General features: G+C 41.8%; 1 protein-coding gene across 18 annotated transcripts in view; it reads right to left on the bottom strand.

Moving 5' to 3' along the window:
* MACF1 (microtubule actin crosslinking factor 1) overlaps positions 1–15,575 on the bottom strand; it is a 341,865-nt gene that overhangs the window by 215,283 nt on the left and 111,007 nt on the right. Inside the window, exon 1 of one of the 18 annotated variants that reach the window (XM_040469727.1) lies at positions 9,003–9,218. The exons of the other annotated variants lie outside the window; for them this stretch is intronic. Coding sequence (XP_040325661.1) covers positions 9,003–9,069 — 67 coding nt within the window. The 5' untranslated portion in view covers positions 9,070–9,218. Of the gene's footprint in view, positions 1–9,002; positions 9,219–15,575 lie in introns of those variants that run through there. 18 annotated transcript variants of the gene reach the window in all.

The following is a 15,575-nucleotide window of genomic DNA, read 5'->3' as shown; positions in this document are numbered from 1 at the left end:
TGTTTCTAATTTTACAAAAGTCTCACCCTGGAGACACAAGTTTTCCTTCTTATTTTTCTTTTCAGAATTTCTTTTATCATAAAAGCTGTATGCGTTTGCTGTGACAGGTTAGTACATAGTTGGAAAAGTTAACAAATGTCCTTTTAAACTGATCAACTTTATTTTTTTTTTAAATGGATTTCACGCCCAGTGCGGAGCCCAACATGGGGCTTGAACTCACCACCCTAAGAGCAAGACCCGAGCCAAGATCAAGAGTCGGACACCCAGCCGACTGAGCCACCCAGGCAGGTGCCCCTAAACTAATCAACATTTTAAAGAGGCGGAATTCATAGGATTTCTCTTTAGTCCACTGCCTCCTTTATTTTAGACCTAAAGATGCAACGGGCATGATGGAGACTGTTCATTCCATCTTACTATATCCATAAGCTATTCTATTCACCTACCAAGTCCTTACAGGACAATAATGCGCTAGGTAGACCTAATGTTCTCATATCAGTCATGTTTCTAATAGCTAAAAAACTGACTTTCAGTTCAGGAGTGAGAGGTCTGAGTACTTACTCTGAACATAATTACTAAGGGCAACGTGATTACAAGCCCTTTTTAAGACCAGATAGCCTGCTTTAGAGCTGAGCCAGAAGCTCCTCAGAAAAGGGTTTTATGGAACAACAGTGCCCCAAAGCTGGAGGATTCTTTTTTAGGATCCTGTGTTGCAGACCCATCAATTATATGCAAGTTCTTTCCGATTTAAGCATTAAGACAAGGATACTGCAATACCTGAGGTTTAAGATCATTAATATTTTTAGCAAGGAAATTCATCAGGGAAGCCAAAGAGCAACTTTAACTATTATACCTTCAAAATGCTCCAAACAGCTCAGACTTTGAAACTTTTAAAATAAGTTTTAGGTTTGGCTTCCTACACACAAATCCCTAATTTAATTCCAGGCCCAGCAAAGGTACAATTTTCAAAGGTACCCAAGTCAATCAAAGAAAAGGCCATATTTTTGATGCTTCTTATAAACTTGGCCCCACCAAAGGCTATGAACTGACAACAAAGAACCCAACTGCCCACTGGGAAATTCTAAGATTGTACATATTGAGGCACCAATTAATCATGCAGGGATTACTTAATTAGAAGGATTTAATACTTGTTTCCAACTTTTATTAAGAGCATTACAGTCCACTGAGCTACCAATATACCCTAATTTTCTTTCTTTTTGTTTCACTGGCAGAGATGTCCTTCCTATAACTTAGGCAAGTCCTTCCACCTAAAATCTGGATCCCATCTCTTCTCTTCCCTCAGGAACCTTAATCCAACAATTATCCCCTAGCTTGTATATCTTTAACTTCTCTCTTTCCTTTCCCCTTGGCTTCCTGAACAAGTATGATGACAATGCTGTCTCCACTTCCTCACCTCCTAGTCCCCCATGTGACCTGTGTGGCCTCCAGCCCCACAAATTCACTGAAACTGCTTTCTCCACAATCACCTTCCTGTCAATTCAAACGACACTGCTGATCATTCCTTCAGCTTTTAAACCCACTCTCCCTCATGAATCTCAGACTCCATTCTACCCTAGTGTTCCTCTTCCTCTCTGGGTTATTCCTTCTCTTCTGCTCACTCCTTATATTGTTTACTCATCCTTCGCCCTCTTTCTTTCATTCTGTATTCTTAAGATACAGGTGGGTGTTATGTGCATGGTGGAAGGGGAAAAATAGCTTTTATTTGTTTTTATTTTTTTAATGTTTATTTTTGAGAGAGAGAGAGAGAGAGAGAGAGAAAGAGAGAGAGCGAGCACGAAAGTGAGGAAGGGGCAGAGAGAGAGGGAGAATCCGAAGGAGGGTCCAGGCTCTGAGCTGTCAGCAAAGAGCATGACGGGGGCTCAAACTCACAAACCGCGAGATCATGACCTGAGCTGAAGTCAGATGCTTATTAACCAACTGAGCCACCCAGGTGCCTCCCAAAAACACAGCTTTTAAAAAAAGTTACGAAGAGCTGTTCTCTCCATTCTCCCAGAATGACTTCATCTACTCCTATGTTTTCAATCATAACTGATAATTTTCAAATCCATATCTTAAGCTCACGCTTTCATCCTAAATACCACTCCCATATGCCTAACTGCCTCCTAAACATTTATTTCATGCTTATCTCAAATTCAATTTGTCTAAAACTGAACTTTTCTTTTCCCTCTGTTTCTAACAGGTTTCACTACTATAATCCATGTGTTGAGGACTGAATGTTTGTATCTCCTCCCCTAAACTTACATGTTGAAATCCTAACCCCCCACTGTGATAGTATCAGGAGGTGAGGCCTTCGGAACATGATTAGGTCAAGAGGGTGGAGCCTTATAAAAAGGTGGTTCTTTATAAAAGGACCCCAGACAGTCCTCTCTCCCCCATGTGAGGGTACAGTGGGAAGACAGCAGTCTATGAACCAGCAAGAGGGCTCTCACCAGACAACACATTTGCAGTTGCCTTGATCTTGGACTTCCAGCCTCCAGAACTGTGAGAAATCAAGGTGTGTTGTGTAAGCTACCATGTGTGTGGTTTTATTATGGCAGCCCAAATTAAGACACTATCCTCAATGCTGCCAGCCATCTTTCTGGCAAAACTAATCTTCTTACTGTCTGACTTAAAATCCTTCAATGACTCTGTATCCTCCTAATAATATTAACAGTTAACATTTATTGCACACCTGCTTATGTGCTACACACCTTACATATATTGCTTCTAATGCTCAACAACCCTGAAAATTAAATATTATTTTACTGGAAAAATAAAGCCTAGAGAGGGTAAGTAATTTTTCAGAGATCACAAGGTAGATAATGAAGTCAAATCTGAACTCAGCTCCACTGGATTCCAAAGCCTGATGCCTACATTCAGGATAATATTTAAACTTTTTGTCTCAGCATCTAAGACCCATTATGATGTGCTGCCTTGCCTGCCACTCATTCCTCTCTCCTGTTTCAAAAAAATTCTTTCAGCCTTCCTGAACATTCTTGCCGAATGTAATCTTCCCCTGTATTTACTGTTCCCTCTGCTTGGAATATAGTTCCCTTTTCTCTGATTACTTATTGTTCTGTATTCAACTCAACCATCACTTCCTCCAGGAGCTTTTCCTATCCCTTATACACACTAGTTGAGGTGATCTTCCTCTTGTGCTTGGTACAAGATATCACTGTTTACACGTCTATCTGTCCTACTCTGCCAGAAACAATTTGACAATAGGCCTAAAATTGGAATTAAAGCCTGCATTTGCAGTGCAAAGCTCTGTGTTCTAATCCAACGTAGCCTATAACATAGTCCCAGTGCATTATAAATCATTAAAAAAGCAAATAAGAGAATAGCTTTTGCTTGTTTCCCCAGGGGCCACAGAAAAATCACAAATGGTTCAAGAAGCCCAAGAAGCACCAACTACCTGGAAATGTCAAACTGAGATACCTGAGCTGACAGAGAAGGGAAGTAGATAGTCAGAAAAGGCCTGTGCCTTGACCTCACGAAGTTTACAACCTAGTGCAAAGACCAATATGTAAATAATTAACAATATTATCAAGCAAATAACACACCATATACAAGCTACACAACATGATGCTGATAATCACAGAGTTGGCTAATTCTGATAGAGGGGCAGGAGGAGAGTCATGGAAGGCATGATGCTTGAACTAAACCTTGGATAACAATTAGGATTTGGGCAGCCCAAAAAGGAGTTAAAGAATGCCAAATGGGTGGGCGCCTAGGTGGCTCGGTGGGTTAAGCGTCCGACTTCGGCTCAGGTCATGATCTCATGGTCTGTGAGTTCGAGCCCTGTGTCAGGCTCTGTGCTGACAGCTCAGAGCCTGGAGCCTGTTTCAGATTCTGTGTCTCCCTCTCTCTCTGCCCCTCCCCCGTTCATGCTCTGTCTCTCTGTCTCAAAAATAAATAAACGTTAAAAAAAAAAAAAGAAAAATAGAATGCCGAACAGAAGAAAAAGCAGGAGCAGCGATTGGGACATGTGTAAGTACAGAGGATATGTTTCAGGGAATAGTATAGCTATGCATAGCCTACAATTAGCAACATAATGAGAAAGGAAGCTAGCAAGGTCATCTGAGGTTAAATCACTCCAGAAAACTGAAGGAGTATGTACTTAATTCAGTAAATAAAATAGTAACACTGAGATTTTCTGAACAAGAGGGTGTTTTGGAAGGATTAGTCTGGCACTGAACTGAAGGCCAGACTGCAGCAGACAGACAACTAAGAGGTACAAGAACAAGCTAGATGTCTACCATGACAAACCAAGAAAGAAATCTAAGAGCATGAATTAGGGCAGAGGCAGCAGGGATTAAAGGAGGGCAGTCAAGATCTGCAAGATAAAATAGAGGCAGAAACAATAGCCCTTAAATAGTGACTAGATACGGTAAGGAAAGGGAGGGTTCAAAACAATTCCAATGTTTCTAGTCAACAAATGTTGGTCAAATAATGTTTCTAGTAACTGGGAGGAGTAGTGTCTTGAGATTAGGAAAACAGAAGGAGGCACAGATTGGCTGTGCACAGGTTGGGTAAAGGAGAAGAAAAATAATGAAGTGTTAGCAGGACCTTCTTGCTGACAGTTGGAACCCTAGGTCTAGAGTTCAGAAGAGCAGTCAAAATTGAGGATACAGATTTGACGCTAACTGTTTGCCGGTGAGGCTGTGGCAAGTACAGCAGACAGCCTCTCTCAACAAATCTTCCTAAATCACCACTTTGCCCATATTATCCCTCTACTCAAAATCTTTTAGTGGCTCCCAGAAGACTAAGTCCAGGCCCTTTACTCCATAGTCTGCTACAACCCTTTGATTTTTGAGTCTAGTTTTTCTTCACTATATGTTAGGTGGTTGGAGGAGACAAAGACGTAGCCTCTGACCTGAAGAAATTTACAATCTATTCTTCCACCTTTTCCTTTAGGCTCTCCCCTACAAGACCTCACTACAACCTTTCTGATATCATTGTTTACAAACACACTTTGCACATTCTTGTCTTTGTTCACCATCTGCCCCTACTGGAATATCTGCCCCCGCCCTCCACTCTTTTTGGATCATCTAAGTTAGAGCCTCCTTACAAGACCCAACTGAAATCCCACTTCTTCCTTTATACCTTTTTGGCTATGCCAGCCACCTCTAGATGCCTCAAGGTGCCTATGTTTATTCAATTTACTTGGCACCAAGCATATAAAACCTATTGTTAGATACCTCTATATGTAAATCCAATTTATCTGAACTTTAGCTCTTTGGAGTCAAGAACCATGTTTTAAATTTCTTTAAACAATTAAGACAACAATGGATACTCAAGAATACTCATTCATTTAACAAATATACACTGAAAGCCCACTATGCGCCAAGGTTATTATCTACAAGGACACTTTAAGACGGGATTTTCAAAGTCAGACTACAGAAGTATTCCCAAATGATAATTAAAAGGCTACTTTTCAAAAAAGGCGGGGGGTGGAGGGGTGCTCCTGGGTGGCCCAGTGGGTTAAACATCGGACTCTTGCTTTCAGCTTAGGTCATGGTCTCGTGGTTGTCCAAAAGAGGCCCCCTCCCCAACCCCACATTAGGCTCCACACTCAGTGCTGGCCATGAAGCCTGCTTGGTATTCTTTCTCTCTCTCTCTCTCTCTCTCTCTCTCTCTCTCTCTCTCTCTTCTCTCCCTCCCTCCCTCTCCCTCTCCCTCTGCCCTTCTGTGCTCTCTCTCTCTAAAAAAAAAAAGAAAAGAAAAAAAGTCTGCTTTTCAGCAGGGAGCATGGATTTCCATTCAGATGTCCCATCTACAGTTACAGCTTTCCTAAATTCTTCTTGCCACATCTGGATCCAGGAGACTCTGAACCACTTAATGTAAGCTCAAAGAAAATGGGCTGAAGAAACAGATCCACAAATACAGAGGACAAACTGATGGTCACCAAAGGGGAGTGGAGTGTGGGGGTGGGCAAAATGTGTAAAGGGGAGTGGGAGATACAGGCTTCCAGCTATGGGATAAATAAGGCACAGGGGTAAAAGGTACAGCATAGGGAATATAGTCAATAATATTGTAATAGTAATGCATGGTGACAGAGGGTAGATACACTGTGGTGAGCACAGCATAAGGTATAAACTTATTGAATCATATACCTCAAACTAACATAACATTGTCTGTCAACTATGCTTCGATAAGAAAGGAAGGGAGGGAGAAAAGGAGAGAAGGAGGGAGGGGAGAGAAGGAGAAGAAAGGAGAGGAAAAGAGAGGGGAGGGGAGGGCCCGCCGGCGAGGGGAGGAGAGGAGAGGAAAGGAGAAAAGATGAGTTGGAGATCAAGCAATTAAACTGTGCTTACCAAAAATGTATAACGGCACCAGCATTATAAATGATTCCTATCCTCAGACATATATAAGTCAACTTTGGGAGATAAGACTGACCTAGATATTGTGTGTACTCTGTGTCAGGCACTGTGCAAAGCCTGTCTCATTTAGTATTTGATTTACTCCTCACAACTCTATCAAGTACACATTATTTATCCTCATTTTTATAGTTCAAAGTGAGGCTCAAAGAGGCTTATTAATAATTTGCCAGAAGTCACACAGTTAGCAAGTAGCAGAATGGAGATTCAAATTCACGTCTATCACCGACTTTTAACCACCACACCTACTGCCATCATGAAATTATTAGGAGACAACACAATATAGTCCTGTGTAATAACAGGAAGAAGGGAGGTGCAAACCAAAGCTGTAATAGGATTCATGACAGAAATCTATCACCAAGGGTTGGTACAGGCTTATGTCTCAATGAAGATTGAGATTTGGGAGTTTAAGGAAGTGATAATTCTAGAAACTTCAAAATAAAATTAAAGTTTTATGCTATTTCTCAGGCAAACAGGAACTTTATGAATAATAATTCTTTGCTCTATTGGCAATCAGAGAATACAAGACAGAAGTTAGATACAGAAATAATCTGGGAGTAAGCATGTGGCAAGAGAAATGAGCCATAGAGATAGAGGGAGAGGCATACAAGCAGAAGGGAAGAGGGAGAAAAGCTCGATAGTTTCTTGAAAATTCACTAGATTATCACATTCAGAAAAACTAAATACTTCACAGATAGAAAGAGATTAAAGGTTTAAGAATCCTCAAAATATCTTAAAGATGAAGAAATCCCAGTCCTGTGAGACTTTAAGAACTTGGAGAAAGTGACACAGTGGCAGAATCAGGCCTATAACTTGGATTTGCTGGCCTCTAGCCTATGATTCTTAACTTACTGAATACTCATCTTCCCTCGTTGAACCTGAGTTTCATCTATAATGTGAGGAGTTTGGACTAGATAAATCAATGCTTCCCAGATCTTACTTTGGGAACCTGCCATATCAAAACCACCTGCAGAGCTTACACTGGGCTAAATGCTGGCATATCATGTATTCCTCATAATGACTCTGAGTTAGGGTCTATTTAAATCCTCTTTTAACAAATGAAGAAACCAAGGCATAGAAAGGTTAAGCAATTCTCCCACCTCATATAGCTATTTGGTGGTAGAGCAAGAGCCCCAAGTAAACAGGTGATGCCAAATCCCTCTTTTAACTATCAGCCATGGGATTAAAAGAGGTAGGATGAGAGAGAATAACGTTTTTGCTTCGAAACTTTCAATAAAGATTCTAGATTTCCTTATACTTCTCTGTTGATTACAGAAAAGAGGCCCTTTTATCTCTAAGCACTTTCAGATACAGAGCCTCTTTCCTTTAGATCTCAGGGAGGAAATCTCAATGATACCAGAAAGATAAAAGGCTAGACTACATGGAAACAACAGACTAAAATGGCCCCTCCGTGTGCCCCAAACATTATTATAATACCACCTCTGTTTCTCAGAAAGCACTTAAATATCTAGCAATACTGGCCTCCCAGTCAGGAGACAGAATCGGAACCCTAGCTATGCTACACCCCTTCTGAGATTTCTTCTGTCATCTCCCTTTGATAAAACAGCCAGTGATTTCCATTTTAGTGAAAACCTATTTGGGTCACAATTTTGTTCTGCTTTAGAGACTCGACAGTATAAAATCAAAAGTTTGATTATCAAAGTCGATGATCAATCCAGGAGTTCCCAAACTTGGATTTCACCAACCAATAAATGTTCCAAAATAAATCAGAAAACCTAACATAAAGTTGTTAACCTTTTCTTTTGTTAAGTAGGCATTATCTAAAACCAAACTACCCCCTAAGAACATTCATTCATAAAATAAAGGACATTTTAACATCAGAAAAGTAGGAAGGGCAATTTCAAAGTAAAGGGCAGTTCTTTAAATGAGTTTCGCTCATGAAAAGCACACTACCTTCCCCTTATCTTTTTCATTTTACTGAGAAGTGATGAATTGATATCTCATTCCAGCACCCTGTAGTTTGGAAGCCAAAAGAAACCTGTGGCCAAAAAGGCTAGGCCATTTGCTCAAGGTCACAGAATATTATTTAAATGAACTCTAGTCTTTTATCAAGGGAGATCTAAGTGCAGCCTACACAACACTCCTCCTAACCTCCAACTCTTCTTTAGGTCCTGTCCACAGACCATCTTCAAGTCTTCCTAGCTCCTCGCCACTGGCAGAAGAGACTAAGTGTATGGAGAATTAGCAATCAGCCCCAAAGAGGAAATCCAGGCCATGACTCCTCCCCACCCCGCCCCCCACCATCCAGTCTGCTCAGAGGTGGACTCCGTAACCAACTTCTGCTAAAAATACACCCTGGACTTTCAGAACTATGTAACATAACTTAAAAGTGGTTTCCTGATACAGGCGAAAAGAAGCATGAGCATGAATTCAGTCTCTATAAAAAAGTCCCACACCCAAAGCTCAGGCTCTTAACTGCCAGTGACTACAAGCTTAAGAAGTTCCCCAGGAAGTAGGGCACCACAGTCTATTCCCCTGCACATTTTAACAAGCCCGAAGTTTGTAACACCTGCAAGATTTCAAAGCCCATATATTCCTGTGAGTCAATGAGAGCAAGGGCTCTTTGGGATCCACAGGCCCAGACAAAGAACAAACTTCACGTACCCATACAGCACATGCGGCAAACCAGGTGGGCGTTGAACTCGTGCTCATCTTGGTAACTAGGCCACATGGCACTCTCGTGTCTGCTGACCCCACCCAAAAGGAGGGTGTTCCAAAGAACCTCCAGACAGTGGCTTGTGCACCCTCTGCAGCTCCTCAAAAAAGACTTCAGGGTGAATAGAGACAGATAGCCAAAGGGCTATTCGATGAGCAGGGAGAGACAGCAGAAGTACAGAGACGTGGCTCCACCCACCACTTCCTAATGACCTCCTCCTCCCCTTGAGGTCAGAGAGGAAGCTCCTCCTTAGGGCAATTCCAAAAACTGGGTTCAGGTCTTCAGGCAAACAGCATCCTATTCAAAAGTGGCACCAGCTCAGAGTTTTCAGACCAACAGCAGCATACAGAGGTGGGAGCTTCATATGAAAAAGTCCAGCCAAGTCACTAAGACTGAGCACATAGAAAGAGGCTGGTCTTTGAGTTACCCTCCATTTGCAGAGCAGAAGCTTGTGACCTGGCGAATCTTAGAGAGTTGCAGGACAGCTGGTAAGGTAGAATGGCTTACTGCCAAGTCAGGAACAGTGCATCCATTGCCCAACAAACTGCTCCTAGGGCTGGCCTCTCCTCAGGCAGAAGTACCTATGAAGCGTTAACCAACTGAGAAGGTCCCAAAACGGGAGAGACTACAACGCGGCGAATCCCTTCACTGTCTGCTGCCAACAGATTCCCAGATTCTAAAGGGAGCTTCATTTCCCCACACTTACAGCTGCCCAAAGGGAAGAGTCACAGTCTCTCATCAATGATTCCACCTACTTTACAGAGTAGCCCAGCTGCAGCCAGCCTCTCAGGTAGATTAGCCCGGCAGATTTCATCAACTTCAAAAACACTGTTTGCCTGTTGCTCCATTCTTTCCTCTCATCCAGCCAGGAATGTCATCCCAAAGTCCCCTTCCTCTTCCCAGACCCTCCCACTCTGTCTTTGCAAGTCAGCACACTTAACTCCGAGGTGCCAGAGATCCCTTTATCCATCAGAGGAAGACTGCTTGCTTGTTTGTCCAACTTGTTTTCTGAGTCTTGGCTAATTGTACCAGACACTGGAATGTTGAAGAAATACAATGAAGGGCTTTTTCATTAGGATGGCCCGGCCCATCTATTGCTTCTTCACAATTCTGACCCAACCAGGGGTTAGAGAAGCCGAGCCTCCGCCGATGGCAGGACGGCCACTAGGATCCCGGCCCCACACCACGCAGAAAGGCCCCACTGCAGATAAGGGCCTAATCACTGGCCCTCTGCTCCAGCTCCCTAAATAGAATGACTTCTTCAGGCTAATGCTACTTCCAATCCTGTTTCTAGGCAAGGGGGGGAGGGGCAACGCCCAGGAAAGCAAGTCTGCAGAGATTAGCCCCAAAGACTGCAAGTAAAAACTAATAGACTGAGCTTGCCTAGCAGGCCACGCTGTTTACACAAGCCCTATGACCTGCCTCAGTGCCCTGACAGCTTTCTTCACTCCCTACTGGGCATCCCTCCCACCTACAAAGTGCTAATAATCCTGTTACTACTTACTAATAACGAGACTCCCTCCTTGACTAAGCTCCCAGTCACCCCGATAACCTGCGACAATTCTACTCAGTTTGTTCCTCTTATTAAACTCTCCTTAGTCAATCTTGGGACAGGAAAGGTCCTCCTAGAATTTACCTTGAACTAGGAAGGGAAAGGCACAAGGAATAGGGAAGAGAGAGGAAAAAGGAATAAATGCTTCCTGATTTGTATTTAGTAACCTTTTCATTTATCTGACTTAAATTTCCTGAGTCTTGATTCTTCTGCCTCCTATCCTGGTCTTACACACATTTTGAAGGCACTCAATAACCTAAGCTAAAATTAACTGAGCATCTACTGTAACTGTTAGTTCACAGGTGATGTGCTAAGAACTTTAAATATAATTTCATCTAATCCCAACAATTCTCTAAGATGGTATTATCAATTCCATCTCAGAAATGAAAATATTTTTCTTTTTTAAAAATCTTTTAATGTTTATTTTTGAGAGAGAGAGAGAGAGAGAGAGAGAGAGAGAGAGAGAGAATGTGAGCGGGGGAGGGGCAGAGGGATAGAGAGACACAGAATTGGAAGCAGGCTCCAGGCTCTGAGCTGTCAGCAAAGAGCCTGACTTGAGGCTCAAACCCATGAACAGGGAAATCATGACCTGACGTTTAACTGACTAAGCCACCTAGGCACCCCTAGAAATGAAAATATTTTTAAAAGGCTAACTAACTTGACCAAGATTACACAGCTTTGTCCAGCTCCAAAGCTATGCCCCCCTCTTATACCCTGCTGTCTGTGGGAAGGACTTAATCCAGAACAACTACACTGCCGTGTGGGAGCTGTATATTTAAGAACGTGGAATATTCCTGGGAAGATAAAGAAATAAAAATATTTGACTATAGCCAACTGGAGATTTAGGGCATATCCTAAATGAATATGTGGGGCAACTTCTAGAAATACTAAGTAATTTCACAGTCTCTAAAAGTCAAAATAATCATCACTGGGTAAGTTCTGAAAAAGATGAACCAAAACCTACCTTCTCCTCATTCCCCCTGCATCCAAGCAGACCCATTTCCCCTGAAGGCACTGTGGACTGAGAGAGTCCTGGGGACAAGGTCAGTCTAGCTACCAGGAGACCTGCCTTCCCTCCCAGGATCCTAGGAGGTCCTGAATCTCAAAAGGGAAGCTACTGCTGACAGCAGGAAGACTTTGGTTAAGACAGTCAGCTCTTGGGGTGCCTTGGTCAGTTAAGCAGCCAATTCTTGATTTCAGCTCAGGTCATGATCTCACAGTTCGTGAGATCGAGCCCTGCATTGGGCTCCACACGGACAGTAGAGAGCCTATTCGTGGTTCTCTCTCCCTCTCTCTCCCCACCGTGCATGCACTCTCGGTCTCTCTCAAAATAAATAAATAAACATAAAAAAAAAAAAAAAAAAAAAGACGGTCAGCTCTTAATTATTCAGAGGAGACCAGCCTGAGCAGTGATTACCCCAGCCATTCCCCTTCTTTTTTGCCCAACTTTTAGTCATGTCATCGGTCACTGTGTGTTCAGAGACATTAGAGTCAGGAAAAGTGAGTCTGATTGCTACCTACACATGTGTAAAATGCTGGGTGGGGAAAAAATAAAAATTAAAAATAAATAAAATGTTGAATGGAAGAGATTCAAGCCACTATTTCCATACATGGCTAAAAGATATTAGAGAATTTACAATTACTGGCATTCTTACAGTATCACAGAAAATCAAAGCAATATACATTTCTTTAAATGCCAAAATCATCCACTGTTAAGAATATTAAAGCAGACACAAAAGGCTTTCCTCCTGATGTGTAAAACAATGATTCATAATATGCCACTAACTTTTCATATACTCCCACATTGGCTTCTTTCACATGTCTTCATTCCCACTGTAAAGACAAATATTTGTATTTTGTCCCTGCAGCCTACAGGAAATTACTATGTCCTCAATGATATCTTTTGTGAAACAAGTATCATGATGATAGTAAACAATTATATAGTCCTTGGAGTGTCAGTCTGGCTCAGTCAGAAGAACATGCGACTCTTGATCTCAGGCTCGTGAGTTCCAGCCCCACTTTGGGTTCAGAGATTACTAATAAATAAATAAATTTAAACAAACAAAGAAAAAACAATTGTAAAGTCCGTACCATGTGCAGAGTGTATTCTAAAAACTAACTCGAAACCACCATGCAGTATTATTAACCTGACTTTACAGAGGAGGAAACACAGGCCCAGGTAGATTGATGTCAATCTGCCAGTAGTGGCAGAGCTTGAATGATAGCACAAGCTGTCTGACCCAGACTCGCAACCACAGTTCCATGCTACATGCAAGTCCAGGCCAGATGATCACACTGCCAGAATCACAGAAAATTAGAGACTTTAGTCTTTATTCTTCTCACTCAGAATGGAAATTTGAAGTCCAGAGGAAATAAGTGACCTAACATCTCCCAGTAGGCAGCAGAAGAGCCAGGACTTAGAACTCAGATTTCCTGACTCCAAGTTCAGTGGTCTTTCTACACTGGACAGATCTGGAAAAAATAGCTAAGGAAAGAAAAAGATAAAGGCTCCACCTTGATTAAAACAGTTAATGGTTTTGTCATCTGAGTAAAGATATTTGATATATGACCATTTACTTATTTACTGAGTGCCTGTTATATGCCTAACACATTTTCAGATAATATAAATGGAGGATGCACAGCTAATGTCATAAATGGAGGAATCAACATTCAAAACAACCTCAACACTGATGCCAAGTCTCACAGGACAAAATGTAACTAGAAAACCTGTAAGTCGTGTGCTAAAGTTCAAGAAAACTAAAGGGACAGTGGTGTGTAGCAGAGAGATTAACAGCAATCCATGGACAGTCTCTGACCATTTTATAACTGAACTTAAGCTTAATAGACTCAACAGTGTAATGGAGCTCCTTTAAAAAAAAAAAAAACAAAACAAGGTGACACAATCTTAGGCTGTACTTCACATGGTCCAGATCCAGGAATTATAGCTAGTATCCCAGTGGGATACTGAAAATGGAAAGAACCTTAAGAGACTGGATTGTCCAACCCTTTTACTTTACAGATAAAGAAAACAAGACCCTAGAGAGGGACACATTTGTCCTTTGGCAAATGTTCTTCTCAAGGAACCATAAAGCTTTCTTCCCATTTATGCTATAACAATATGAGTTATTAATAAACTACAACACAGGGCAACTCTCTATCATTCAATTATTTTATATGGAGCACCTATCTTAGATTACATGTCAAGCTAATGCAAGCCCTATAAATACATAAATGAATAGGACAAGTTCATGCTACAGCTTATATCTAATGCTATCATAATTTTTTCATTTTATTTGTTCAAGGAACATTTGCTGACAGCTATTTTGTCTCAGACACTTGAGAAACTGAGGTAAGAGTCCCTGTTTTTTTTTTTTTTTTTCAACGTTTATTTATTTTTGGGACAGAGAGAGACAGAGCATGAATGGGGGAGGGGCAGAGAGAGAGGGAGACACAGAATCGGAAACAGGCTCCAGGCTCTGAGCCATCAGCCCAGAGCCCGACGCGGGGCTCGAACTCACGGACCGCGAGATCGTGACCTGAGCTGAAGTCGGACGCTTAACCGACTGCGCCACCCAGGCGCCCCAGAGTCCCTGTTCTTAAAGATCTTACAGTCTAACAGCCTCTAATTAGTGGGGAGAGACAGACAAGAGCAAGATGGTACAGGTTTGAATAAGAAGCACTAACACAATGCTATTGGAGCACTGAAAAGGAAGTCTTACTTCAGTGGAGAAAGACTTTCCAGAGGCAGTAACTACTTACCTTGAAGGACAAGTATCAAGTAGTCCAGCTGAAAAGATGGTATGGGCATTTGTGGTAGAGATCTGCAAGTTTTTAAAAGATTCTGGAGTACTAGTTGCTTATAAGACCAAGACAGGAAATGGAACTAGTGAAATAGGCAGGGAGCAAATTATAAAAACACTTAAAAAAAAAAAAAAGTAATCTCTACTCTCGACGTGGGACTCAAACTCATGACCCCGAGATCAAGAGTCGCATGCTCTACTGACTGAGCCAGCCAGGTGCCCCACAACACTTTTACGTCATGCTGAAAAGTTTGAACTTTATTCTAAAAGCAAAGGAGAGGCACTGATGGATTTTAAGCAGGAGAGTAACACACAAAGCTCTGTATTTCAGAAAGGTAACTCTGGCTATAGGAGTGGGGAGGAGTCTGGGGGAAATAGGTTATTTTAACAGGAAGTTTTTGGAATAACAAGATGGTATATGTGAATGTTAAGTGTGGACAGGGTGTATCGAAAACTACTTAAAAATCTAAATACTAATTGAATGCAAAGTGCTGTTTTACAGATATTATACGACTTCAATATAAACTATGTCTTCCTGTACCTTGTTTACATCTGCTGAAGAGATGGTGACTTAGGGATGTGGTTGTAAAAGCCATGTGCTTATATAACCAGAGCTCACCAAGCGACTCATAAACATCTAGGAAAAAAACTAAGAAAAGTGAAGGAACAGTGATCAGTGATTCCTTCCCCATGTTTCTGTTCTACTCCCCTCACCTCTCCACATGCACACATGGCCTCCAAATTTTCAAAGCAAAAACAATTGAGTTAACTGTCCAAAGGGAATACTAGAATAATGAGTTAGGGAGTCATATATAGTAAATAAGAGGAAAGTGTCTGGGCTGGCAAAGATAGCCTTCAAACCTAAGTAAGTCTGACACCTAGAAGAGGAAGTAGACTTGATCTTTGCTAGGCAAAATTTGGACTAATGGGCCTAAGTTACAAAGAGGCAACTTCTGGGGCATCTGGATGGCTTAGTCTGTTAAGCATCCGACTCTTGATTTTGGCTCAGGTCATGATCTCATGGGTTCATGAGTTCGAGCCCTGCATCAAGCTCTGTGCTAACAGTGTGGAGTCTGCTTGGGATGGTCTCTCTGCCTCTCTCTGTGCCCTTCCCCCGCTCATGGTCTCTCATAAAGTAAATAAGCTTTACAAAGGAAAAAAAAAAAAAA

Source organism: Herpailurus yagouaroundi, unplaced genomic scaffold, assembly GCF_014898765.1.
Source record: "Herpailurus yagouaroundi ecotype Mexico unplaced genomic scaffold, PumYag 77, whole genome shotgun sequence".
In the NCBI taxonomy this organism is placed as follows: domain Eukaryota; kingdom Metazoa; phylum Chordata; class Mammalia; order Carnivora; family Felidae; genus Herpailurus; species Herpailurus yagouaroundi.
Note: the sequence above shows the minus strand (reverse complement) of the source record. Positions and strands in the feature narration are given on the sequence as shown.